Genomic DNA, 27,886 nt, shown 5'->3' with positions numbered 1-27,886 from the left:
GTGTGATTAAGAAATGGTCTTTCTACTGGAAGGATTTACAATCTACCAAAAGAACCAGCTAAGTGACACAGAAAATGATGTGTTAACTAGAAGCATGACCACTGAGATGCAAGGTGGAGTTTCGCATGATGGAGAAATTAATTTTACCTGGAGAAATCAGAGAAGTCTTTGATTGGTGGGAAAGGTAGGCAGGGAGTTGGGAGCATTCTAGAATATGCTGGAAATTCCCTCACCTAAAATGGTTTCTGGATCCTAAACGCTCTCATCTTTACTTTTCTAAGCAACAATTAAATGGATCAGGTGAGCTCTCTCTGTGTTCCACATTCGGCCTAGCTGTCTATGGAACTGATGGATTCCACAAATACTTTATTATTTGCTTGACCCCTCTGCCAAAAAGAACTGCAAAGAAAGAAAGAAGGAAAGGAAAAAAATACCAAATACATTCCATGTCCCAGAGTACTTGGTGGTGGGACACACATGTACAGATCAGGGGAGAGAAAAACAAATAGAAAAGGGCAGGAAAACTCATGGTGCCTCTTCTAATCAGGGATTCGGAGGGAGACTTTAAGGAGGGACCGTCTCCCACCTAACCCTCCGGCTGCGCAGGGAGGCCCACATGAGCTGCGTGTGCCCACCACACCCAGGCTCCCAGGAGCAGAGGGCCTCTGTAGGAAGAGGGGGCAGCGAGGGGCCAAGAGGCGAGGCCACGGCAGTGAAGCAGGTCTGTGCAGCAGAAGCACCGCAGACCTGATACTCTGCCCCATGTCTTCCTTTTAAAGAGACAGGCGGTTGCGGGGTTGGGCAAAAAGTCCTGAGCTTGGAGAGAGAGGAGGGGGCTGCAGGCCTGGCTTACCTGCTGTGTCCCTGCCCTCATGGGTGGTAATGGGATTAAACAAGAAGTCACAGGTAAAGGGACTCTTGCAACATGCAAAGTGTTCCACGTGGAACAAAGATACTGTAATTGCTGGTATTTTCAGGCATGAGGAAACGGAGGCACAGAGGGGAAGGGCTTTCCCCCTCGTCCGGTCCAGTAAATTAGCAGGGGAGCTGGGAGGACGGTTTCGTCTCCTTAGGCCAGATGGGCAAGTTGCAGGCAGGCCTGGGCCACCTCAACAGCAGAAGCCCTCTGCTCTGGCCGCAGGAACTGGGGCTGGGCTGACAAACACAGCCAAAGGCATGTCCAGTTCGCGTTCCAGCTGCCCAGCCCGCCCGCAGCCTGAGCACGCAGGTTTGTTGTGGGAAGCCCTGGGGAGCTGAGAGGAAGAGCTTGGGAGAACATGTGGGAAATTGCGCCTGCCAAGAGAACGAAAAACACATTAACTGGTGTGAAGGGAAGAGGAAGCAGAGACACAATCCATAATTTCAATGTTTCCGTCATCGGGGGCACAAAGGTGAATGCGACCTTCGGCAGGGCCAGCCCTCAGCCAGAGCCCAGGCCGCTTAAGCAAAATGCCTCTGGATTCTTCTCCGTCGAAGCTTTTGCACAGGGACTGTGGCAAGACCACAGCAGTGCAGACCTGCAGAATTTCCATGGCTTGGCTTGTAGGCTGGTCCCCAGAAACCAACTTTTGTGTACTTTGCTGGTGGAGACGCTGTAGTCTAGTGAAAAATTTCCCAACCTTTTGAGTCAAGAGATAGGGACTCAGGCTGGCTTCCATGCCAACTGGCTATGGTCTGAGGCACAAACCAAATGTCCTCCTTGAGTCTTCAAATCCCCAGCAAGGCATCTAGACGGGAAAGTTACAAGGCCCTTTCTAGATCTAAAAATGTGAGGAATATGCCAGAAGTGGAAAGCAGAAACATTTATCGAGTGTAACTACTTGTCGAATACTCATGTTCTATGTATAGCATAACTGTTCACTTTGGACTTCCCTTTGAGGGCTGTATTATGACTTCTGGTTTAAATATGAGAAATCTGAGGCCTGGAGAAGTTTGAGATGTTCGAGGTCACACAGCCAATAGTCACATACATGGGGTTCAAAGTTTAGGTCATGGTAAAAGTGGAATTGGTATTTTTGCCTACTGAACACAACACTGTCCTTGAGCACGTGTTCCTTTCTTCCCACATGCCTCTGTCCCATGTCCTAGCTCCAGATAGTTCAGAGGAAAGAGCCCTGACTTTGGAGATGGCACACAAGAGATGTGTGCTACTGCTGGCTTGCATTTTCTTGAACGAGTACATTGTGAGCATCTCTTTCTCTACCACACATCCAGCAGTGTCAAGTGGGTAGCCTGAAACTGCCCATGGGTTTATTTCCACCATGGAAATAGTCACACTACAAATCAGGGACTCATCCACTCACCAAGAGCCGGCTTACTAATACACCACTGGATGTGTCTCTTCTCTATCACCGGCCAAGAGAATAAGCATTTAGAGACATATACAGCAATTTGATGTTGCCATGTCATCCAAGGACCTGGTTCACCAGTTGGGTGCTGGTGAGTGTCAGAATCACCCGGAACACTCACGGAGAGCAGGGAGGCCCAAGCTCCTTGGAGCAGGATGGGGCCTACTGTGCTTTAGCCAAGCTCCCCTGTGATTCTGATACTCAGCCCAGTTTGAGAATTACTGGGCTGAACCACCAACTGGCAAGAGGAATCCCTCCCTTGACCTTCCTCACAAGGATGATTGATGCAAGCATGAACAAACAAAACTGGATCTTTAAAAGGAAGGTGCCATGTAAGCATCACTCTGAGTCCCATCTCCTTGCCGGTAAAATGCAGACAATTCTGCCCTTGCTTGATGGTTTTTGAGACCGTGATTCTGTAGTAACAGCTTTGTAATTAGGGGAACTGTACAATGTGCAGCATTCGATGACCAAAGTAGGAGGATGAGTTTTCCTTTGGCTCTACTTTCCTGGGAGTGCTGGGCAACACCCTCCTCTCCCCTTCTGCTCCCACATCCTATTTTTGAACCTGGCATATTTTGGCAGTGGGTTTAAATGACCAGTGGGGCCAACGAATCTGTATGGCTGCCCTGCCTCCAGAATTTCCCGGCTCCTCTGCTCCTTGCAGCAGCTGATCTGCCGCCTCCTCGTGCTGACCGCTGGCCTCCAGCGCAGGCTGAAGGGACCCAGCAGCCACCATCTCCTTTCCCAGGGTCACTTCTCAAAATCTGGCACTTGGCTTTCTATGCAGTAGCTGCCTCACCTCAGGAGGCTACTTGGCTTTAATTTTAAAAATATCCCTTCCTCCCAGTGTCGTGTTTTGGGATAGGGCCAACCTGCACCTCTCCTTCTGGGTGCAGATGAAGTCCCCAGCCTGCGGGCGGGCGCAAGTCGTGTGCACTTGCCGTGATTTTTGCCGGCTGACGTACCCCTGGGGCTCTGCTTCCTCATCTGGTATTTCCCAGTGGGAAGCTCCTGGCATTTGGCGTGGGATGACCCTTCATTGTCCTGGATGTTGGAGGATGTTTAGCATTCCTGGCCCTCAGCCACTAAATGCCAGTAGTGTCCGTTGACAACTCTAACCCCATCTCTGCCCTCCATTTCCCAGTAGAGCTGGTCCTGCTCAATCAGGGACTATGGTCTGATGGGCCTCCGTTTCCTCATCTGGCAAATGGACCAGACAGGTTCCCAGAACCAGCAGGACTTCCTCGAGCCTGGCCACAAGCACTGCCTGATGAGGCTGGAAGGGGCCATGAAGTATGCTTTCCCTGCTTCCCCAAAGTTCTGCTTAGATTTACTTAATCTATAGTGGTTCCCCAGAATAATTTGTGCAGAGAAAACCTCCTGTGGCTAAAAAAGTGTGAACACCACTGGACTGGATCAGAGGTTGCTAAATAACAGCCCAAAGGTCCAACACAGTCCATGCACATGTTTTGTTTGGCATGGGATTTTAAGATATTTGGAGTTAATATAAAAAAAAAACTGGATTTTAGGCTTCATTTCAAAAAAATGAAAAACAAGAAAATGGGAAGTTCTTGGCAATAGTAGGCCCAGATTTTTATAAGGCAGCAGTGGGCCACAGCTGAGCACAAGCTGCCCACTGAAGTGGGGTCTGCCTTGTCCCTCATTTCCTTTACTGGCCTGGCCCTGGAGGCATCTTAGTGTGCAATGTTTGGATCAGATTAGTGGTTCTCAACCCAGAATGCCTAGGGGAACTTCTAAAATTCCAGTACGAGGGCCATAAGACAGGTTAACTTAATAACTGTCTCTGGAGGGGTGGAGGACTAGGTATGATCACTCTTAAAACCTCCCCAGGTGATTCTTCTATGAAGGCAGTCATGAGAACTAGCGACTCTAGTTTGCAAACCAGCCCCAAGAAGCCCACATTCACAGAGTTCCTGTTCCCTACTCTCCTGCCCCTTGGGAACTCCAGTTTATTTCTCTTCCTCTGGAAACCCCTGATTTTCTCCCCAGACTCATGCCCCTCAATTCTCTTGCTCAGTTAATGAGTTCCAACTTGGCCGTGCGTCTACGGCCTTCCTCTGGGGTCAGTGCTTTCTGACTGTTCTCGCCGGGGCCCCACTGGGGTCCCAGTCCCAACTGCAGAGAAACTGCCGGCCCCATACATATCAGCTCCTGACAGCCTCTGCCATGGACACTAGTCCAGGCTCCTTCCTAACATTCCATCTGCAGTGACACCTTCCAGGACATGCCTCTCTGGGCCTTCATTTACATAAATGCCAAAAAGCAACTGTAAAGTGGAGTTCGCACACTCAGCACCACTGACATTTGGGAACAGATGATGTTATATGGGCTGCCTTGAGCATCCCAAAGGGTGTCCAGCAGCATCCCTGGCCTCTGCCCGTTAGATGCCAGAAGGACCGCAGTCCCTTTCCCCCAAGTCATGACAATCAGAGTTCCCTGCCACATGACCCGTAGGGGCAGAAATCACACCCACTGAACACCACTGCAGTAAATAATTCAAGGTCTCACTTTCTCTTAAGGCATACATGATACTTGCCAACTCTTAGGCCATCCATACACCTGTATACTCCCAGCTTTATACACCTGGAACTCCTGTTTCTCTTTACAGTAAATAGGTCTCTCTAATCCCATCTACTTCTAATGTTCAAGTGCACCTTACCATATCAGTAATAGCACATCCATTCACCCACTCGCTCCAAAGTCTGGAAGTCTTTTTTTTATTCCTTTGATTCTCGGTTTATATAGACAAGCTATCAGCAAGTCTTATAGGCTCTATGTTTAAATATATCCCAAATCCCTCCACTTTTTTCCATCCCCATTGTTACTAATTTTGTCTATCCTTCTATAATCCATTCTCGTTTCAGCAGTCAGGGGGGTCTTTAAGGAATATAAACCAGTTCATGTTGCTTATCCTGCATAAGACCCTTCAATGGTTTCTTTCCCATTCTTAGAATAAAACCCAAACTCCTTTCCCAGCCAACAAACTCCCAGCCAACTCCTTTAGCCACTGCTCATACTTTTCTCTTATGACATTCCAGCCAGACTGGCTACTTTTCCATTCCTTGAATATGCCAAAGGCTTTCCTGCCTCAGGACCTTTGCACACACTATTCCCTCTGCCATGACTTTTTTACACCCTGGTTTCTACAGCTGGTTTCTTCTCAAGCTTCAGATTTAAAATGCCACTTTTGCGAACAGTCGCCCCTGCTCCAAGTTATTCATTATCCATTGAATAAAGTGAATGAATTCATTACATTTTTTACCACCTTTCAAGTGATTATTGAAAACTATAATTATCTTGCTTGTTTTTAGTCCTTGTTATCATGCATGTTGCCCCACTAGCACAGGTAAAGGCAGATAGCTTTTCTTGTCTTATTCATTACTATACCTCAGGACCTAGCACAGTGCTTGGCATGGTGTGGGCCCAGTCAATTGATGTTGAAGGAATCAGTAAACGGACACTCATAAGCTTTGGGTCCCAGACTCCTCTGTTTACTCATAGTAGATGATGATGGATGCTCTTCCAGCTCTGACATTTTAAGATGCCACAGATTCTGCACCAGTAAAATGTCAATTCACAGTGGGCCACTGGGAATTCCGTTAGTCATTCAGGGTAATATTACAATCTTAGTGCCTCTGTGCCCATAATAGGCCTTCTTTGGTAGAATAATATGATTTCCTAAATGTCAGGACTAGTAGGGAACTCACAGACAACCAAAGCAGACAGTCTCCATTTGGCAAATGAGGAATACACTCTTTGACTTCATCATCCCCTGACCGATTTCACGTGCCACTAAGATGCATTAGAAGTTACAGAAGACAGGAGACCACTCTCACTGAGAGGGTCACACCACCTCGGGCCATTGGTAAAAATACTTCCATTCTCCTGGGCCTGGTTTGAGGGGCCTGTGCTTTTGTTGACAGTTCTAACCCTGGCCTGTGCTTAACTGCTGGTAGAGAGGAGGGGATTTTCACAGCACACACTGAGGCCGGCAAGAAGACTGGGCTAAAATGATGATGACACTTTCTTACACCTGATAACAAAGGGAACTGAGTTATTTAGGAAGATTTACACCTCTCAAGTTAAAATAGATGTAGTTTATTACTAAGCTTTCATTGTCTATTGGCAGACTTTAAAGGCAGAAGTCAGTGAAACTGAGTTGTCGAAGATTATTAGAAAAGATAAAGATAGAAAGAGTGGAGGCATAGGATGAATGGAAAATGGTGAAGGGGAAGTTGAAAGTGTGTAAATGGCTCTAATGAGGCTGACCAGAAGGCCTGAAGCCCAAGGAAGAACCCCATCAGGGAATGCATGAAGCTCTCCAGGGACTGTCTGTCTGTCTCTGGCCAAGAATTTGCCACGTGGCCATGTGCAAACCCTGTCCCCTCTCTGGTCCTCTGTAAATGAAAAAGGTGCAGTAAATGGCCTTGAAGTAATTTCTAGAGTCTTCTTTATTTGTGACTTTTTGAATGAAAACCACAGTCAGAACCCCAAATAGAACTGAGAGTATGCTCTGACACTCTTTCAGTTATATCAATTTATTAAAAATCAGTCAGTGGTTTTCAAAGGCTGAAGTGTCTATGTGACAGAGGAAGTGACGAGCCGTGCAAAGCAGAGCCGCCCCCCTCCACTCGGGTGGTCAGGGCCTCAGAAAGGTCCTGACGGCACCTGAACACCACCCCCCTTTTCTTCCCAAAGCTTAAGGTTCAAAACATTTTGGATTAAAACCAAAAATAAAAGCACTTGTTTGTGTGCCTTTTGAAACGTACAAAGTGCTTCCACAGATTTTATTTCAGGTAAGTCTCACAACAAACTTGAGAGGTATTATTCTTCTCAAATTACCAACAAGTAAACTAAGGCTCTGAGGGATGAAGTCATTAGCCAAGGTCACCCGGGATGCCAGGAAGACCCTGTCTGCTCCCCGCTCCGTTCCTCATGCCTCCTCCGCTCTGCTGTGCGTCATAGGGACCCACATATTGCAAGCTCCCTACCCTGCTGCTTCAAGGCAAGTTTGGCTAATGGTAAGCTGTGATGGAAGACTGGCCGGGAGGAGGGGGGAGCTCTTTCTCCTCTCTCTGCATCCAGCAGCATCTCTGGCAGCGCCTCCTGCTCCTACCAAATAAATGCCCCGGCTTCTGGGATCATGTAACATCAACTTCCCGTGTCCCTCTAGGCTCAGGAGCAGCGGCGTCTTCCTGCCGTCGCTAATCTCCAGTTCCTCACCATCCCCTGCTTGGCTTCTCCCTTGTGCTCCTATCACTTGTGCTTCCAATTCCTTATATTAAATTTCTTATGTCAAAAGACTCAGAGTAGTTTCTGTTTTCCTGGTTGGGCCCAACCTGAATCCCCTGACTGGCGAATCACTGCTATGAGCATGGCAGAAACAGCCTGAGACAGCACATCAGACTTGCGTGTGTGTGTGCACATGTGCAGGTACATGCATTAAATGGTGGGAGCCTTTCATCTGGGAACCCACCTATCTGTCTTTGGGTCTCAAGGCTCTAGCACAGTGCCTGGCAGGCAACAGTCACCAGTAAATGTTTGCTGACCTAATATACTTGTTCAGTAAAACACACCTATACAGAGTGGCTATTTAGTCTATCTCTGCATCTCTAAGTATCTCTTAGACATAAGAAATACAGGTCCTTCTGGTCTATAAAACGTACTAGTGAGCCGTTTGGCCACACTCTGCAAAGCCACACAGAGAACTGCACCATTCACAATGTCTATAGGATCTTCCTGACTTTGAATCATTGTAGTTATTTTACTGGGAAGATATTAATTTAGTTGAAACTTTGGGCAATGTACAGTGGCCCCCAAAATTTGCTAGCTGTGTGATATGGGGAAAGTCACTTACCTGCTATGCCTCAGTTTCTTCAAATGCAAATTGTTGACCATAATAGTACCTACATGAAGTTTCTTACATTGAAAGACCTAGGGTGATCCCCATTTTCCTGGTCGGACACAGAGTAAATTGCCTGGCTGGGAAACAACAACTAGCACGGGAGCCATAAACATGTTAGAAAGGGCCAGCACAGCATACCAGCTACACATGTGCTTGCATTTTCTTATTGACAGTGAGAGTCCACCTTCTGTGATGTAAGCTTATATATTTTTGGATCTCTAGGCTCTAGCACAGTGACTGACATGGCAGGCACTAGCAAACGTTTGCTGGCATTTAATTCTGGCAAGGATGGAATTAGATGAAACATTCCATGTCTAGATGAGGACGTGGCCCATGAAGAAGCTTGGTGATGCGGCTATTAGGATCATTAATCATTATCTGTGGGCCAAGGGCTTTTGCTTTCCTCTACTATAGCAGTTTTTACATTGTTTTACTGTTCCGGTTTTGTGTGTCCATCCCTTTCATTAAACTGAGCTAGTCAAAGGTAGGGAACTGTCATCAACTGAATTGTGATCCCCAAAATTCATAAGTTGAAGCCTGAACTCCCAGGACCTCAGAATGTGACTGTATTTGGAGGTAGGGCCTGTAAAGAGGTGATTAAGATGAGAGATGTAGGTGGGCTCTAATCCAGTCAGACTGGTGTCCTAACAAGAAGAGATTAGGATGTACAGAGATACACTAGGGATGTGGGTGTGCAGAGGGAAGGCCACGTGAAGAGGCAGTAGAGGAGTGGCCTCAGAGGAAACCAACTCTGCTGGTACCTTGATCTTTGACTTGTGAAAATATAAATATCCATTGGCTAGGCACCCAGTCTGTGGTGTCTTGTTATAGCAAACCCTAGCAACCTAATATAGAGACTGTGTTTTTATTCATTCATTTAACACATATTTATGGAGCATCTATTATGTGCCAGGTACTGACTTATGAAATGGGGTATAGAGTGCTGAGAAACAAAAGGAGAAAAAGGGCCTCTGCCCTGGGGAAGCCTATAGCCTATCGACAATCAGAAGATCACGAGTGGTGTGGTGAGAGCGAGGAAGGAGGGGCTGTGTGCGCTGCAGGTGCATCACGCTGGATGGGGGTGGGCGTCAGCCAGAAAGGGATGTTTATGTGCATGTATTGTTTTATCCTCAGCACTGCTGCGGTGCTGTGCTCATGGCCAGTAATCTGTAGATGGTGACTGGCTTTCAATGAAGGCCAAAATTTTCTCAATTCTTTATGTAGAATAACATGATTTCTCAGCACTCAAGGAAAGAGAGCCCAAGGGCAGATGCTGCTAAGTGCTGACTGTTCAGAGGCCCGCAGTGCTGGGGCTGTGGAAAGACGGATGGATGAGAAGGAAGAGGAAGTGGGTTTTGTCTCAGCCCGGCTACGAGCTGTTGGTGAGAAGACCTGGGACAACGCCCTTCCCTTGTCTGGACCTGCATTTCCTCATCTTCAAAAACGAAGAGGTTGGAGTGGTTCATCTCTAAGATCAGTTCCAGCTCTGCGAAATCCTCTAAAATCTAGTCTACAAATGACTAATACTGAAAGTAGGAAGGAAGGGAGAGAGGGAGATGTCGAGGGGGAAGAGAGGTGGAATGTGGATCCACCATGATCTGCTATGGGACCCTGGGCAAGAGGGTGCCCCTTCCTGAGCCTCTCTTTCCTTTTTCTTAAAGTGGGGGAGTTATTTCTCTAATATTCATGGACATTGTATAAGTCTATGAGTATTAGGATACTCTTGACTCTGCTGTCCCTGCATATTAATTAATTTCAACAGGAAAACATGGTTGGGCTAGAAAAGCCTGGCTCAGATGCAGTCGGGGGGCAGCCTTCTTCTCCTCATCCACTCCACTCATTGTGGATACTTACATTCGTTTATCTTTCAAAGAGGAAGTCTTAGAAACACAACCCTTTGCTAACCACAAATCTTTGACTTAATAACTAGATCATTAACTAAGTCAATCCCCACTGAAAGAACTGCAGAAAACATACAAAATTAAGGATTGGTCTGTTGATGTTTCCTAGAAGGGAAGGGAGTGTTTTACCCAACCATTCACAGTGAAGAGCAGGTGCCACAAGTATCTTAAAAGCCAAGTTCTATTAGAACAGTTTGGAAAGAGAGTAGATCAATTAGAGAACAATTAAGTTATTAGTGTCCAACAGTAAGGAAATGCTTAAACTGATTTTGATACATTCATATGAAATTTTACATAGAACTTCAAATAGCATTTTAAAAGATTATTTTGTAATCCATGAAACTATAGTATAATGATAAATATAAAAAGCAGGATACAAACCATAATTTAGCAAAATCTTCATTTTTATTAAGTATATGCTATAGATCATATGTGTGTATATATATATATATATATATATATATATATATACACACACACACATAGGGAAAAAGTCCTGAAAAAAAGAAGTACAGCAAAATATTAATGGAAGTGATATCTGGAAGGAGGAAATGAAGGTGGTTTTTATTTGCTTCTTTACACTGTTCTGCACTTTCAAATTTCCTTCAGAATGTATTCGTTTGTTTTTTTAGTCATTCAACAAATACTTCTCATGTGTCAACTATGGGCCAATTGTGTTGTAGGAACGAGCGGGAGAGGCAAGCCCCAGGCCTCCTACGGTTTACCCTCCAGTGAGTGGCCGCAGATAATAAGGAAGAAAAATGAATCAACAAGCAAGATGATGCAGTTGTTATGGGCTGTGAATGCACCCAGTTAGGGTAATGAGAGGGAGAGTGATGGACATGCATCTGCCTCGCGTGTAAGTCAGGGAGGGCAGCCCCAAGGAGGTGCCGTGGAATTGAGACCTCCTGACACAAAAAGCCTTTAGACTTGGGAGAAGAGAACTCCCATCCGAGGACATGGCGAGGTTCAGGGACCAGACCATGCCAGGCATCATGGGCCCCGGATGAGGTCTGGTTTCTATCTTGCATTGTAGCTTCAATGGGGGTCACAGAAAACTTTCACATGGCGGGGGGCAAGATCACATGCCCCTCAGAAGGATGACTCTGGCTGCAGAGAGGAGAGCTGGTGTCAGAGGCCAAGCAGAAGCAGAGAGACTTGGTACCAGAGAGGTTTTTCTCATAACTTGTCAATTCTGTGACATCAATTTCCACCTCTGTAAAATGCGGCAGTTGGGAAGGCCAATGATTCCTAAGAGCAACGCCAGCACTTAGAAAATAAAAAACGTCGTTATTTCTGTGTACCTGCTTACCTTCTAAAAGGAGGTAAGCTTCATAAATGCAGGGCCAAGGGCTTCTTCCTCTTCACTGCCTCCGGCACACGGCCTGGCACCCCGCAGGCCCCTGGGAAGGAGGGCTGTGTGCTGGGCACCCTCGGGTGTGTCCTTGGCGCTCAGCACCAGTTCCCACTGTGCTTCCTCGTGGACTCATCTGCTCAGGCCTTTTCCTGAATGTAATAGGGAGCCACTGAAGGCTCGCAGCAAAGGCTACCTTCTGGGCTTCAAAAAGTTCACCCGGGCAGTAGTGGAGTCCGGGGTGGGGCGCAAGAGCAGAAACAGAGGCAGAAACACGTTGTTTTACTGGAGAATCCCCCAGCCCCGAGACTCGAGAGAGCCCGTCAGTGGGCAGAGACCTGCCGGCGGCCGGGGCCACCGCACCTGCGGAAAGTAAGAAAGTGCGAGACTCCGCCTACTTGTGACTGGGGGAAATGAGGCACAAAGAGACAAAGTGACTCCTGTGCCAGGGATTTCGGTCTTCGGTCTTCGGGGCCTCCTCTCAGCTAATGTGAAAACCACACTCCGCTTTGCGGTCGGCCGGGGCGGAGGCGGGGTTCCGCCCGTGTCAGGAGGGAGGGCGCGTCGGGGGGCGGGGCGGGGCGGGGCGCGGAGGGGGACAGGCCGCTTCCAGAAACCATGACAAATACCCCAAGACCTTCATTCTGACACTCCCATAATCCGAGACGAGCTAAAATTGGCTGTAAAGCTTGTGTTATGAAACCAGATCAGATCAAACAAAAGAAATAAGCAAACCTTGAGTCAGCCAGTTGATAATCCTTGTACAGAGCATGCAAATCCCAGCGAAAATAGACCAGAGACTCTTTCCCGAGAGACACAGAACTCAGAGATGCTGGACCCGAACCCCTCATGTGAAAGACGGGGGGTGGGGGGGTGGGGGAGAAGGTGAGGAGGGGAGTCACAACCTGGAGAGCAGGCTTTGCCAGCAGAGTCGGGGCTGTGGCCGGAACCCAGCAGCCGGAACCCAGACTCCCCTGTTCTGAGGTCAGGGCTCAGCTCCGTCCTTCACAACTCGCTCTGCGTCTCTCTATCTGTCAAACCCACAGAGAGGCACACGGCAGGGAGCAATTACGGGGACTCTGAAGCACCTTGTGAATACTGCATGTTGCTACACACACACACAGAGCTTTGGTTCGGTGAGGTCCACGAATCAAATGCATTACTTAAGTATTTTCATTGACTGCCCCAATTCAAAGGCACAGCACACAGAACCTAGAGGTAATCCTAGTCCAACTCCTTTATTTTACAGGCTAGGACTAGAGTCCAGACTGGATGAGTGGGAGTCATTTATGCTAAGAACCAAAGCAACCTGCCCCCAGTCTGGTGCTCTCTGTAGCACTGGCCCTAGTCCTGCGGGACGGATAACTAGGATCCTTAATACACAAGCATTCCTTTCTGTTCTCAAGCGTGAATCACAGAAGGAAGGTGTGAGAGATCTAGACCATTTCTTTCTTGTTTACTTTGGTTGGGGCCTGAAATCCTGGTACCCTGATTAGTCAGATTCTGAAAATCTATTAACTTCTTTGAAAAGTTTTGCCATGATGGTAACAATCCCAGTCATCTATTAAATAAGCATTTACTGAATGTCCACTATGTACTGAACTCATCTGCTGGGTCTTTTGTATACTTTTCTTCTTTTTTAGTGTTCATAATACCATGAGGCAGGTATCATCATTCCAGTTTTTTTCACAGAGGGAAATACAGCTGAGAGAGGTCAACCAGTTTCCTGTAGGTCATAGGCTCAGAGAGGAGCAGAGGTGAGATCTGACCCTCTGTTGGCATCTATGATGCCAAGCACCTCTGACAGATAGTGATCACACCATGGACACTGCATGGGGCTGTTTCCCAGGCCTAGAGGAGTCTGGGGCCAGAATTCTCTGGACCGCATCCTCTTCTGGGCTGCTAAGCTCATCTGTGAGCTCTTTCTTACATCTAAGCCCCTCCCAGAGGCTCAGGGTGGGGTTCTTGACTGCCAAGATTGAAGCTGGGCTAGGCGATAAAGAGGCCCAGGTCACAGCAAAGACCATTAACTTGGGAGGAAGAACTCTGTGAGGGGTTGGGCCCATGGATGTGAAGGGACGCAGTAACAGTGTGCCGTCCGGAGGATGGACTCAGATGGCAGAAAAGATTTAGAACATGGGACGTAATTTTGAAGACAGTTTGCTGGTGGAGGCCCCTCTGTGTTTCACGTGAATGTGCACCTTTCATAGCAGACCTGGAGAACTCCCTACACAGAAAGAGAATTCCCTCTAGTGCCCTGATGGCATTTTGTTTCTGCTTTAATGTCTCCAAGAACAGGGAGCTCATTACTGTTTGAGCTATAATAATTGTTAGAAAGTTCTAGCCTTCCTACTGGGCCAAAATTCTGTCTCCCAGATGTGTCCATGCATTAGGTCCAGGTCTGCCTTTTGGTTTAAAAAAATACTAAATCCACCTTATTTTCTGCCCAGCAGTCTGGATATTGGAGGTCAGCATTCATTATTTATACAAATGCTCCCCAAAGTGTGCTGAGCAAAGTATTAAGTTTGCACGGTGTTTATAGGTGTCCTCTATAAAATAAACATCAAAACGAACAGGACAAAAGCCTACAAATAGCATTCTGTGGGCATGCTAAGTTAAACCAGGTCAACCAGATATGTTTCCTGAAAGACTGCTTAGAACTTTTATTATGCTGCTGCATGGTGTGAGCTCCAAAACAGAAACACTGGCCATGCAGTTTCCCAAACTTTTGACTTTAAAACCTTTTTCTCTCCCAGTGTACCTTTTACTATTTTTCCATATGTACTATTAGAATCACTGTTCGGCAAATGTTTCCCCACACAGATCTAGGTTCTTATCATCGTTTTCAAGCTAAAAGCCAGGCTCCTGCAACTACTCCTTCTGAGAGAAGCTGCTGGGCTTCCTCACTGTCTTCACTCTTGTTCTCAGTAGGGCTTTCGGAATAAACTGCAGGACATCCAGTTAAATCTGAATTTCAGATAAACAATGGATAATTTGGGATGTACATAACTGAAAAATTATTCATTTTTTATCTAAAATTCAGATTTAACTGGATCACCTGTATTTTTATTTGCTAAATCTGGAAGCCTAGAAGAGCCCCCTAGGCCCTCCTTCTCTTAAAAAATGTGCCCTCAGAGCACTGGGTACAGTGCTCCAGGGGGAGCTGACATGGGGACAGCTGGTGGCCTTTGCAGCCACCATCAACTATGCTTTTTCCCTGAGACGTTTTTAAAGGGAAGATCATAATATTTTTATGGATGGCTAGAGGCCAGTCTGAGCTTGACAGATACCAGATATCTTTCTGAACCGACTAGCAAAATCCAGAAGCCAATTTCTCATCCCTTGTCCCTTTTTATAAATATATTTATGCTTCCCCAGTGTTAGTATTAGGGAACTTGATCCACATATCATTTATGATTCCCTTTTCATTGTCTGTCTTCCGCTTTAAACCATAAGAAACTAAAACATAGGGACCAACCTCATCTGACTCGGTCACGGCTGTACCCCTGGTAGTTAGCACAGGTTCTGGCATATGTAAGGGTCAAACAGCTTTTGAATGAATGAATGAATGAATGAATCATATATTGCTTGGAAAGTTAAGTAAACCGGATAAACTGACACTATGAGGAGAAGAGATTGCCAATGGGAGCTTCCCCCACGGGGATTTGTCATCCACCCTAAGCTTTCCCAAACCCATCAAACACTGTTCACCTGTGCTGAAGGCAATTCTGTTGGATGGTGTATGTGCAAAATGAGAACGTCTAATTGCTGTGACTAAAATAGGACATTTCAATCAACATGAGCTGTTTCTAAGAAGTTGAAGTACTTCCCGGAGCCTGCAATTTTTACTGAGGTGTGGAACTTGGCCCTTAAAAGCAGGCTGGGCTGTGCCCAGTGGGTGTGGGTTGGGGCAAATCACACCGGGTCTTCCCACAGAAACGTCCTGACCCAAGAGGTGTGCAGGCAGACTGACAAGGATGGCCTCGGTGGAGCCCTGAGCTGCCAGAAGGGCGTGTATGAGATGCAGGGCACATGGTTTCCATGGCTCTCACTCGGTGAAAGTGCATCTGGTGACTGGCACGAGGAGTGGTCATTGCTCGAGTTGGGCCCTGCCTGCCCCCGGCATGAGCTTACCCAAGCTTGGGGCTTGTCGCTACTGAGAGCATCCCCACGGACTGTTCCTGGAGTGGACGACTGCTTCTCTGCTGCTTGGCAGCTGTGGCTTCTGTGCTGGGGAGTGCTCACCCTGAATTTGTAAGATGAAATGCAGCAGAAAGTAGAGAAGTACAGTTAGGAAGAGCCCCGGGTCCTGGGAGGGCAGCAGAGTGTAATAAAACTTGTGTTTCCTGAGTATGAGTATGAAGACCTAAGTTCAAGTCCAGTTCTGCCATGTGTTAGCTCCTGGTCCTCGGGCAAGTCTTTAAGCCTCAGTCTTTCTATCTGTGAAAGGGGAACAACCATGCTAAACTAACCTCAGCATTGTGAAGGTTAGATGGGATGGCAGCTGCCAAGTGCTGGGTCAATGTGAGCAACTGTTAGGACACAGTGTCTCCTTGAGCACAATTAGCTTGCTGTCTGAATAGCATAAAAGAGCGCCCACCTGGGAGCAAAGGATGTTCCTTACATGGGCTGAAGCAAAATAAAAAGAGCTTCAACTTACATTATACAGTTTCTTTTAATTATGGAATAAAACATCTTCCAAGCACACATTTGAAAACATAAAAATCTCAGTGGGTAGGAGTCTTTAGGTATCCAGAAATCACCTGGGGGCATCTTTATGCCTCTCAGATGTAAGGCTCTGGGTGAGCCTGTAATTCTGCATGAATGTTTCTATTGATCCCCCTGGAGTCGGTCACTGGCTCTGGTTAAGGTCTTTGCTGGTTTTGCTGGTAAACAGGAGCAAAATGTACACAAACGTAGCGCTAGTTTACTGGAGGGAGAATAATTCAGGATGTTGTGGCTGACAAATTATTTGCTGCTTCCTCTGCTGAGATGCTACACCCACTGGAGGAAAGTTCGTTAATATGTAAATACATATGTACACGTGTTTACTGTGCCAAGACAATCAGGGACACAGTCAGCTCTCTTGCCTTCAAAAGGCTTTCCTGCCGGGCTCTGCCTCTTTCTTCCTCCAGTGTCACATTTTCACGCACAGGCTCCGTACAGAATGCACTACTTCGAGCCCCACCACGGTGCCCACCAGGCCCTGCAGACCTCTAATCTCCCATCCTTACATTTACTTCTTGGTATTGCTGACTCTACGCAGAGAGTATTCTAGCCTAGGTGCTGGGCAGGGATTCTGCTTACAATTTGGGAAAGCACAAGGCAATCTTTATGCAGCTGAACCTGCCCATCCTCCCCTCCTCGCCGCGGCCAAGAATAGTCAATGATTGTGTTCTGGAAGGAACCCCACCTTGTCGCTGTGTTCTGCGAGCCAAGAGGAGAGGGAGCAGAGGTGGAGGTGCAGGAAAGAGGCCAAGATGCAAAACTCAAAACTCACAGGCAGAGACTTCAGTCGGTCACCCCTTGCCCAGTCCCTGCCCTGACAGCTGGCTGAGGCTGATGCTACCCACCGAGGATGTTTCAATGCCTCCCCCTGCCCACCGAGTTTATGTCACCACGCCTCTCGAATGTGTGTTCAGAGAGGCAGCGCTTCCAATACTTAGACTCAAATAGGCATTCACACGGGTGAGTCCGCGCGCGAGGGCTTTTGTATGAGTAAGTGTATCCTCAGGAGTGGTCTCTCAGAATACAGTCGGATCTCTGCTGTAAACGTACCAGTGGCTTCCAAAGCTCTCAGGATAAAAAGACTCAGATCCTTAATGTGGCCTTAGGGCTAATGTGGCCCTTCACAGGCAGCCCCTGTCTGACTCCTGCAGGCTCCTCGTGCACCCAGCTAAGCTCACCCTCTGCACACAAGCGGCACTGACTTTTTTTTTTTTTTTTTGCTTAGTCCTTCTTCTGCAAGGTTTCCTTTCACCACAGGACATTGGTGTGTGCTCTTCTTCCTCCTTTCCAAGAAATTATCCAGTCACCCTTCAACCCCTAGTTGAAACCTTGCTTCTTTGGGGGAAATGCTTACTGACCTCTCAGAATTAGTCAGATCCCTCAGAACACCCTGGATCGCCTTCACAACACCCGCACAGTTGCTATTTTGCACACATATTTAAGCACAAATCTCTCCCATTCCACACAAACTTGGTAGGTGCAGAGATAAACTGTTACTGTTGCCTCACTGATTTTCAGCACCTAACAATTCCTGGCACTTAATAAGAACTCAATAGACATGTCCTGAATCAGAGCTTACCTAAGAGGAGGTCTCAGCATATGCACCTGTGTGCACGTATATGGCAGTTGGACCGTGGTTATGCAACATGGCATGTTTGCTCATTTGGAGCACACAAAAGTGTGCTTAGGCATCCCTACGTGTGTATTCACCTGCAGGAGAATGATCAGGGCTGAGGATGTCTGCGTCTGTGGTACGTATTCACATGGGAGCATACAGAGAGGAACCCAGATGTGTCTGCAGAACTGTGTGAACACAGATCGTGTGTACCTGTGTCCATATGGGTATGGGCCTCGATGTAAAAGCCTGTGTATTTGTGTGTTTATTTGGGTGTGTCCACTGTGGAGGCATATGTATATGTATGAGTCATACTCTTCTCTGCAGCTAGGTGGGTCCCCCTTCAGATTTCCAAGTGGGAGAGTTTATGTACATTGGGCAAATTGATTCATAAAGACCTCAGTATGACTTGACTTAATCAAGGCAGGGAGGGAGGAACACTGATAGGGTAGGAGTCTGTCACTGCAGTAAAATCTCTTTTTTTCCTGTGCTGCTACCTTCCAGTCAGCATGCAGAGGGTCTAGGACAGGGTGACAATGACGCTATTGGGGGGGTGCAACTGTGCAGATGCCATGTTGTCACGAAACACGTTTTAAATTAAGTGCCTGATCACTCAAGGCGCTTTATTATCGCCTTCCTCTTTCAAAGTATTGTTTTATCATCTCTAAATTGTTTTTATCTATGTTGTTCTTTTGATAACAGGAAAATTAGGATTCTGTTTATTGGACAGAATGATAATCTCTGTGAATGCGTGCAGCCCTATGGGATCATTGTTCATATGCCTCCATTTTGATTTATATGCTCCTGCTTTTGAGTGGGGAGAGTGGGGAGGGGAAAGCAGTGTGGTCACCAGGTCCCTGAACTGCAATCCTCAGCGACCCTGCGTCACAGTCCTCCAGGGGAAGTTGTGGCAAAATGCAGCTTGCTGGCCTCTGGTTCTGTTAGATCCAAATCTCAGGGAGGAGGGTCAGGAATATGCATTTTTTCAGAAGTCCACCCAGATAATCTGGGGGCTCTTTAAGGCTTGGGACCTACTGAAATAAAATAAAATCATGTCAAGAAGCTCCTACCTAAACTGACACCACTAACCCTTCCACAACCCTGCGAAAGAGACTTTTAAGTCTGGTCCCCTTGGGCCCTTGAGGTTGACCTTTAGTTCTCCCAGGCTGGAGGCCTCCGGACTCCAATTTTGCTTTGTCACAGGTGTTGCCGTTGTGATTTTTAAAAACTGTTTTCTCTTTCTGGAGAAATGAATACATTCAGAAACTCCAGTCTTCCCCTCTCAGCACTGGAAAAATAATAACAAAACAACCCAGGAGAGATGGTCCTTTCCCGGCTGCTGTACTACCTTGCCACTGACTGTGCCTTGCACACACTGAGGAGGCTATGGGTCACTCAACACCCATCCCACCCTGATGTACCCTAATGTGAAATCTCAGACACTGACCCAGACCTGGACAGAGAAATGGGAAGAGCACCCCATTTTCTGAAGTCAAGTATTTCCTGGTGCAAAAGTAACAGTTTGACTCAGTGCAAATCACTGTGTTGTTAACCAGGCACCTCCCTCTGCCTTCTACCTGGCAGGGGGACACTCCCTCAAACTGTGCCCGGATGGTGGTGAAATACAGTGAGCTGCTAACTTGCAGTGTGATCTGGTTTCCTGGTTTATCCTCAGTCGCCATCTACCAGATGGCATGGGCTTGTCCCTCAGCTCCAAGGTTCAGACATCAATTAGGCCTCTCTGAAAAGAACCCTGGAGAATAAGACGTTACACATTTTTTCTCGTTGTCTCCCCCCTTCTCTCTTACCTGGCACCCAATGGGGGGAATGATCACCTATCCTGTGGGGAGGCACATGGGCTCTGGTTCAGGATAGCTGGGTTTACTCCAGTCAGTTGTGTAATCTTCAGCAACTCAGTCATCCCCTTAGAGTCGCAGGTGTCTTGTTTATACAATGAGGCCAAACATAAACCCATTTGTAGGGCTGCTGTGAGGCCTAAATGAGATCAGGTATGAACATCGCCAAGTACCATGCCTGGTTAGTAGAGAGCACCCAGCTATCATCGTCACAAGAGGGGCTCTAGTGAGAGAAGCCTGCTGTTGCAGTTTTCAAACAGTAGATACTGGTCACTACATAACTTGAATAGGTTGATTTTAGTACAGGTCAACAGGCTGGGTCAGAGGCATTGAACAGCGTGGAGAGAGCCCTTTCCTGGGAGTTCGGTGGTCAGTTTCCCGTGCTCTGAGAGCAGACCAGAGTCCCCGTGGAGAGAGCATGCTTTCCAAGAGACAAGAATAGAAGCATCTTTCCCATCCACTAGCAAGGGGGACATTCTATTTAATTTACAAAATTTATCTCTGTAACCTCAATCCTTAAAATGTGGTCCATGGATCACCTGTGTTGGAAAAACTTGGGGAAATTTCTAAAACACAGATTCTTGGGCCTCAGCTCAGCTCTCCTAATCCAGATGCTCTGGGAGGGAGATTCTTTTATACTCCTAAAACCTGAAAACTGCTGATCATTGTATATCACCAGGCCAGTGGACCACTAGGAATTACGATATCTGGATCATACTATACATAAAATATCTTCAAGGAGACATTTGTAAAAGTATTAGCAGTGAGTCCAAAATTATATGAAAAATCTAATTCTATTTTTATTTAAAAACATATTCAAACATGTTGTGTAGCCATGCTTAAGACAAAGACGTAGAGTATATACACCACACTTACCAGTGGCTATCTCTCCAGGTAGTAATGTTATGTGTGATTTATCTCATTGTAGGCTTTTGTAAATTTTGAAATGTTCTGCAAAGAATCACTATTACCTCTTTAACGAGAAGAAAGTGTGTTTTTAAAATAAAAGTAATGCAGCCAGATGTGCAGCACTGAAGACTTCCTGAAATCTTACAGGATTTTTGAGAAGGAAACATAGGACTCCTGGAAGCTAAACCGTCTCTTACTAGAGATGATAAAACAGGTCTAGAGAGGGGAAGGGACCTGGCTGCGGCTGCCCTGGGTGGTGATAGACCCCAGGTCTCCTGGCTCTTGGACCAGAGGGCTTTGAAGTGCTCTGTGCTGGCCAGGGACCTGCCTCCCTTCCTTCCCCGCCCTGTGAGGGTGCCGGAAAGACCACAGGAAGTGCAATGATCCCGGGGTAGAGAAACATGTAATAGCCTTTGCAGAGAGGACTTTGTGGCTCTCATTATTCTCTCTCTGGGAGTTAGTAGGTCATTTGCAAAAGGCATGGGAAGAGCAGCTGATGAAAAGGCCTAAGAGTTTGGAAAACTGCTTAACCTTATTTCTCTATTTCTGGATTTCCCCCTATGGCCAAGGACTGTTGAGATCCTAATTTCCCCGGGAGATTTCCTGTTTAGGAATGCAGTGAAACCTCTGAAATCTAGAAGATTTGGGGAGAAGGCCAGCTGGATACAAGGAATGGTAGGAATACTCTTTAAGAACATTCAGGTCTACTGTTTGCAAGGACAGAGGATAATAGCTTTGGAAGGAGCTCAGTCCAGGTCCTGCCCAGTGTGGGAACCCTGTGTGCTTCATCAGGCACAGAGCCTTATTTGGACTAACCTTGAATGCTTCCAGTGATGGGAGGCTCACTATGCTGATAGATGACCTATTTCACTCTTAGAAAAGCCTTCTTTCACCTGAGCTGGAATCTGCCCTCCTGTGAGGTTCTGTTTGCCTTCCCTTATTCATGTAGAATGGGTATGTTCCTTTCTCCTGGCCCTAAAGTATTTGAAGGCAGTTATTATGCACCAAATAATCCTCCTTCACAGCATTCTCTCCTGCAAGCTGACCACCCTCAGCACACTCTACCATTATTTATATGACAAATGTCATCAATTCTGATAATAAATAGAAACTAGTGTTTCTAATTAGCCTCTGTATTAAGGACTATATAAATTCAGAGCTGAGCAGAGCTTAGAGATCACCTGCACTGGCCTCATTATTCTACAGATGAGGTCCTCTGAGGAAAATCACTTATCCAACTCGAGAAAGAGAGACAGAGACGGAGACAGAGATGGAGAGAGAAAGAGACCGAGTCACTGCCTGAAACCCAGCTGTGTCAATGCCAATCCAGGCCTCTCTTCTCCTCCCCCTGCCTCCTGTTATTCATAAGACACCAGTATTTCTCAAGTTCTTGAAAGTGCTTGGGAAGTTTGTTCTCATAGGTATTTCAAAAATTCCTCCTTAAAATCATATTTACACTGTCAGTGAAGTAAGGATTAGTACAGGGCTGAGGGAATGCTGAACTGTCACTGAAAAGTCTCATTCACAGTGCATCAGCCCCTTGGTCTCCGCTGCCAGGCCACCTCCCTGACCACCCTGGAATGCCAGTTCAGAATGGACAACACACCTCTGGGCCACCCAGGCCTGCCAAATTTTCCAGGAGCCCACTAACTGCTCAATTTAGGTGACCATCCCAACTTTGGAACCAAAAATGAATGTGCCAGGATGTGAGGCAAGCTTTACCCAGTGCTCTTTTTAAAGTTTCATATCCTCTTTTCAGTTTGGCCTGATTCTCTGAAGAAGACAAAGACCCAGAGAGGCAGGCTAGGCATCTGGGAGACTCGGTTTCCTGTCCCGTTCCCCAGCAGCCCTGCCGTCACATGCTCCAAAGGGAACATTCCTCCCTGCCCCAGCCCACGGCGGTCTCCCTCTTCTCTCAGCAAGGTATTGCATTTCCAGTTCTTACACTCAGCCTGGCATGGAGTAGCAGCTGCCTCGTGCTGCTTCCTGGTTTGCACGTCTGCTCGGCTCCGTGGCTGCTGGACTCACAGAGGCCAGGGTTTCAGTCCTGACTCTGCAACTGGTCGATTGTGTGGCTTTAGAAAGTTAACCTTTCTGAGCCTCAGTTCTCTCCTCTGTTCTGCTGTCATGAGGCTGTCAGGATAACATAATGCCTCAGAGGTGCCTAGCACAGTCCCTAACATTTAGTAAGATTCCATAAAAGGCGTCTGCTTAGTATTATTAATATCATGCTCCAAAAGGCAGAGACTGAAGCCCATACTTTTCTCATGCTGCACACAGTAGGCGCTCCGTGAACACTCCTGACTGATTCTGGTCCAGGTTTCAGAAACATTCTAGGCATTGTGCAGACAGTTCCTATTTCCAAGCTCCCTTTTCCCTAGATTCCTCCCCCTAGTAATGATCTCAGTGGGGAGGCCCACCCTGTCCTGCCGCTTTGCACACCTGTCAGCTTGCATCTCGGGTAAGGTTCTCATTTGACAGACTCTGAGAACTTGCTGTCCAGGCAAAGAAAACTTTATGATGATGAGTCCAACACAAAAGTTATGTAACTGACCTGTCAGCAAACAGAGGGACAGAGGGACACTGACAAATGTCTGTTCCCAGAAGAAACAAAGTGAAACAAAAGGAGATAGAAAGTAAGGGATTGAGGCACACTTATAGTGCTCTTACTGGTTAGGCCCTTAAAACTGATCAAAGTTCTTGTATTTAAAGTATTCCTAAAGGGACATGAATACGGCTAAACTCTTGTTTGCTGGGAATCTGAATTAACATTCATAAGTGAATTTTACCTACAATGATATTAGATGCCCCTCTAAACATAATATATTTTATTAATACTATTTATTATCCATGGGACTTACAAATGATGACAGAAAGTTTCCAAATCTTTTTCTTTTTTTTTTAACGTGACACTGTGGAAATTTCTATCTGTAGTGGCTTGAAATTCCTGGCAGGTCAAAAAAGTTAAGGAATCTCCTAGCCTCCCCTAAATGCTGGGGATATTCTAGTGGACTGTTAGTAAAAGAGCAACTCTTTCTCTTGTCCCCATTGCAGACTATTTGTTTATTTCCTGAATTCTGTGTTAAGGACCCAAAAGCAATAAAAACTTACATCTGCTAAAATGAATTTGTTATGTGACAGCCCCAGAGAAAAGCCTCCCCGGCTGAGAGCGAGGTGGAATCCAACGACACGTGGTGGAGGGAACGCAGCCGGGCTCCCTGGCTGCAGACATCCTTGGCTTCTTACCTGGCCTTCTTACCTTGGGCAGGTCACTCTTCCTCACGGGCTTTTGGTCTCTTTGGATGCCAAATGCTTTCTATGGGCTCTTCCAAGTCTGAGATCCCATGAGACTATGAGGAGTGTGCAGATTAGCTGGAGAAGCTGCCTGCACCTCTGGGTGTGTGGCCCAGACCAGGAGGAGAATGTGATAAAAGGTACGAAAACCCTTGGAGAAAAATGAAGTGCCTAGCAGTACACACCCTCCTATTCGCCATGACATGTCCAAAGCCACGGGCGCCTAACTTTCTTCGGAGAGCTCCGTGCCCCGCCGGACGCCCAGCACTGGGCTGACGGGAAGCAGAGCAGGCCATTGCTTTTCTGGTTGGGGACCTTGGCTGGGACAGAAGGGAAGAAAGAAGTGGAGGCAGCTTCATGTGCAAGTGAGACGGCAACGAGCCCTGAAGGCTGATCCCCTCCGGGCTGGCGTCGCCAAGGAGGAGGATCCACCCAGGCAAACCTGGGCCAAGCTCTGGCTCAGACACACGGGCAAAAATAGAAAGGGATTGGGCAGAGAAATGTGTTTACTTTTGTGATTTCCTCTCATGTGCCTCTTAACAGCATTATAATCTCTCCACAGACAGGCAACAATGGCTCACAGGCCTCGCCTCCGTTGACAGACCCTCCCCGGTAATTCCTATCTCCCAGTCAGCGTCTGGGCAGCTGGAAGGCGGTTTGGAAGGCAGCACGGAGGAGTGGAAGGGGCACTAGAAGGAGCCCTGGGCCAGGCTCGGTCACCACCGGGGCAATCGTGGGAAATCCCTCTCGGATGCTCTGCAAGATAAAGACAGAATCTAAACACGTGTTTAGACATCTGAAGTTTCTATCTGTGGTTCTCAGCCAGGGGCATTTCACACTCCAGGAGTATTTGGCAATGTCTGCAGACAATTTTGGCTGCCACAACTCAGGGGGTGCTCCTGGCAATCTAATGGGTAGAGGCCAGGGGTGCTGCTGAGCATCTGATAATGCACAGCGAAATGTCTGGCCCAAAGTGTTAATAGTGCCAAGGTTGAGAAATCTTGGTTTAAACTGAAGTGAGGAGACCCAAAGGGAGAGGGGAGAAAAACAGAAGTAAAGGAGGAGCGGGGGTCGAAACCCTGTTTCTAGGTCATGAGGTGCTCATCGGCTAAATGTCCTCCAGCTTCTCTCCCGATGACCAGTGCCCTTTCACTTTCCCTGGGAATTATGGGGCTCTGTTTTAGTAGCTTGTCATTAGAACGTCTTCCTTACCTTTAAAATGCCAAACCCTGATGCAGTACAAAGATCTCCTCTAGAAGACAACAGCAAATGTACAACTATAAGCAACTGTTAAGTAGAACTAGAAGGGGGGTGGGGGGGACACGTGGAGGAACAAAACAGGGGCCCATAACTCCGCTTCTCTGAGGCAGTGTTTCTGCTGTAACAGCACGGAGTGTTCACCATAGGAGAGATCCACGTTCGCAGCGGCAGATTCAAAGGCGAACAAAAGGGTCAAGCAATCAGTGCCTGCAATCCCCCTATCAGTCCACATTAAATCACTGGCAGTTATTACAAATAGTTACCTGCGGTTTCCAGCGGGGGACGCAACCGCACTCCCATCAAGGGGTTTTGGAGAAACAGGTGCAATGAAGTCATGGTCAAACAATTTATTTACTGTAAACTTCAGACTTTGCTTAGGAAAACAACTGAAGCTGCCCCTCAAGTCCCTGCCTACAACACCCCGTTTGAGCAAATAAGAGGAGCAAGAGAGTCCGTGTTCACAGCTGAAAGGTCCGAGATGCTCAAGATCCTCCCGTCCAAGGGTGCAGGAAGGAAAGACTCCTTCAGACACAAGTTACCAGCAGCAATATATTACCCCTAATACTTGACCAATGAGGTAGATACACAGGAAAGTCATCAAAACATAGCAGCCCCAGGTCCTCTGGGACTGAGCCCTTCAGACACACAGAATTACAAGTTCCATGCAAAGAGGAACTGAACTGTATAAGAAACAAAATCACTCAAATATGTTTTCTCTTTTTTACAGCTTAAAAAAATAAAAAAAAAAGGGCAGAAGGATGTCCATCCTCCTGCACATCTCTATACAGTTTTATTCTAAATTAATTTTACACTCAAGTTAAATAGTCTATTTAGTGTTTTGTTGGGGAGGGGGCTTAAAAAGTAGAGAAAACGCATTACAGCAGCGAGTCATTTGTGCTACAATTCCTCCCTTGTGAATCAATGCTATCATTAGGCACAGTACCTTGGCAGTTCAAAAAGCCTTCGGTGCCTGGCAGGTCCTCACACAGCAGTTCGCTGTCTTTCTCCTGTCCCGGGTGACAGCCGGTCTGTTCCCCTGTGCAGTCGGTTCTGCCATTGCTGTTGCTAGAGCAGCCATTCCCAAAGGCCTTCAAAGAAGACCTGCGCAGGCACAGAAGCTCCTGGAAGGCAATCCTGAAATCTGGGCTCCGGCAGTAGATGAGAGGATTGAAAGCGGAGTTGACGTAGCCCACCCAGTTCAGGAGGATGTAGACTTCCTTGGGGATGAGGTTGTCCCGGATCACGTGCACAATGTTGACAATGAAGAAGGGCAGCCAGCAGAGCGTGAAGGTACCCATGATAATGCCCAGCGTTTTGAGGGCTTTGTGCTCCTTCAGGCAGAATTTGGAGGTCCTGCGGTGCCCATGGCCACCCCGCGCATCCTGCTCCACATGGCTGAGGTCCTGAGCATGGAAGCGGCCCTCAGACTGATCGATCTTCTGGAGCTGCCTTTTGGCCACCCGGAAGACCCTGGAGTAGACAAAGACCATGACCACCAGGGGCACGTAGAAGGACACGATGGAGGAGGCGATGGCATAAGCTTGGTTCGTGAAGAAGTCGCAGCACGTCTCGTTGGCGTAGCAGTCGATGGCTTCCTGGCGGGTGGCCCGGTACCAGTGCATCTGGATGGGCAAGAAGGAGGTAAGGCCAGACACAACCCACACCATTAGAATGACCACCCGGGCCTTACTCTTGGTCAGCAGGCTCCGGTACCTGAAGGGGGATGTGATGGCTAAGTATCGATCCACCGCGATCACGCACAGGGTCTCAATGCTGGCCGTGACGCACAGCACGTCAATGGAAGTCCAGAACTCGCACCAGAAGTTGCCGAAAGTCCACATTTTCATGAGGATGTGGCTGGCCCCAAAGGGCACCACCGCCAGGCCCATGACCAGGTCAGCACAGGCCAGGGAGGTGATGAAGTAGTTGGTGACGGTCTGCAGACGCTCGAACTTGGCGATGGCCGTGATGACCAGGACGTTCCCAAACACGATGGCCAGGACGATGAGCGACATGACAATGCCCATGCTCGCCACCCACGCCTCGTCCCCTTCCCGAGCGGCTTCCTGGGCCGGCGCGTGGCTGCCGTTGGGCGCCAGCAGGAGGACACTGCGGTTCCCGGGCTGCCCCATGGCGCGCAGGCTGGCAGGTGGGTGCGCTGGCCGCGCCTCAGCGGGCGAACCTCCGGCCGGGCGCGGCGGGCGGCGGGCGGACGCCTGGAAGCCTCATGCAGCGGCCGCGGGGTGGGTGTGGCAGGGGCGCGTCCCGCGCCGTCCGTGGGGTGCTCCGGGCTCGCCGCGCCCGGCAGCGCCAGCCCGCGCTCTGGAGGAGCCGCCGCGGAGTGCGCGCCGCCCGTTATGTGCGCCGGGCTCCAGGGGCGCCGCCCTCGCGGTGACGTGCGCGAACTTTCCGCCAATGGTGCGCGGGCGGCCCCAAGAGGGCGAGGCCCCCTCGGCTGCCCGCCCCTTCCCTGGCTCCCCGCCCCTCCGGGGGCTGCCCGGGCGGGGCCCCGGTGCTCCCCGCAGGCCGCCCAGGCTGGCCCCGCTTCCGCGCCGCCCCGGGAGCTCCGGGCTCTTCCGCGGCCGCCAGCGGGGCGGCAGAGGGCAGAGCGCCCCCCGGGACCCGCAAGGACAGGCACCCCTGCGCCCCGACGGGCGTGCTCAGACCCCCGCGGGGCCACCGCCGCCGACAC

At 48.1% G+C, this 27,886-nt stretch overlaps 1 protein-coding gene across 2 annotated transcripts; it reads right to left on the bottom strand.

The window, feature by feature from the left end:
- ADRB2 (adrenoceptor beta 2) lies at window positions 1–27,518 on the bottom strand. 2 transcript variants are annotated; one of them, XM_036894324.2, is made up of 2 exons: window positions 26,138–27,518; window positions 1–1,293 (listed from the first exon to the last, which is right to left on the bottom strand). In XM_036894324.2, exons 1-2 carry the CDS (start codon window positions 27,324–27,326, stop codon window positions 1,070–1,072), a joined length of 1,413 nt encoding a protein of 470 aa, XP_036750219.2. In that variant the 5' UTR covers window positions 27,327–27,518; the 3' UTR covers window positions 1–1,069. The 2 variants fall into 2 exon arrangements, with proteins under 2 accessions (XP_036750219.2, XP_036750227.2); XM_036894332.2 differs by lacking the exon at window positions 1–1,293 and adding an exon at window positions 23,454–24,690 and having other exon boundaries at window positions 26,138–27,516.
- Between the last annotated feature and the right edge of the window lie 368 nt (window positions 27,519–27,886).

This window comes from Manis pentadactyla, chromosome 13 (assembly GCF_030020395.1).
Source record: "Manis pentadactyla isolate mManPen7 chromosome 13, mManPen7.hap1, whole genome shotgun sequence".
Lineage (NCBI taxonomy): Eukaryota > Metazoa > Chordata > Mammalia > Pholidota > Manidae > Manis > Manis pentadactyla.
Note: the sequence above shows the minus strand (reverse complement) of the source record. Positions and strands in the feature narration are given on the sequence as shown.

Coding starts and splice junctions, on each gene's coding strand:
- ADRB2 (XM_036894324.2), bottom strand. CDS start 27,326: ATGGGGCAGCCCGGGAACCGCAGTGTCCTCCTGCTGGCGCCCAACGGC. Junction 1,294..26,137: donor AGGCTTTTTGAACTGCCAAG/GTACTGTGCCTA, acceptor TTCTCTTGGCAG/GCGCAATTTCCCACATGTTC.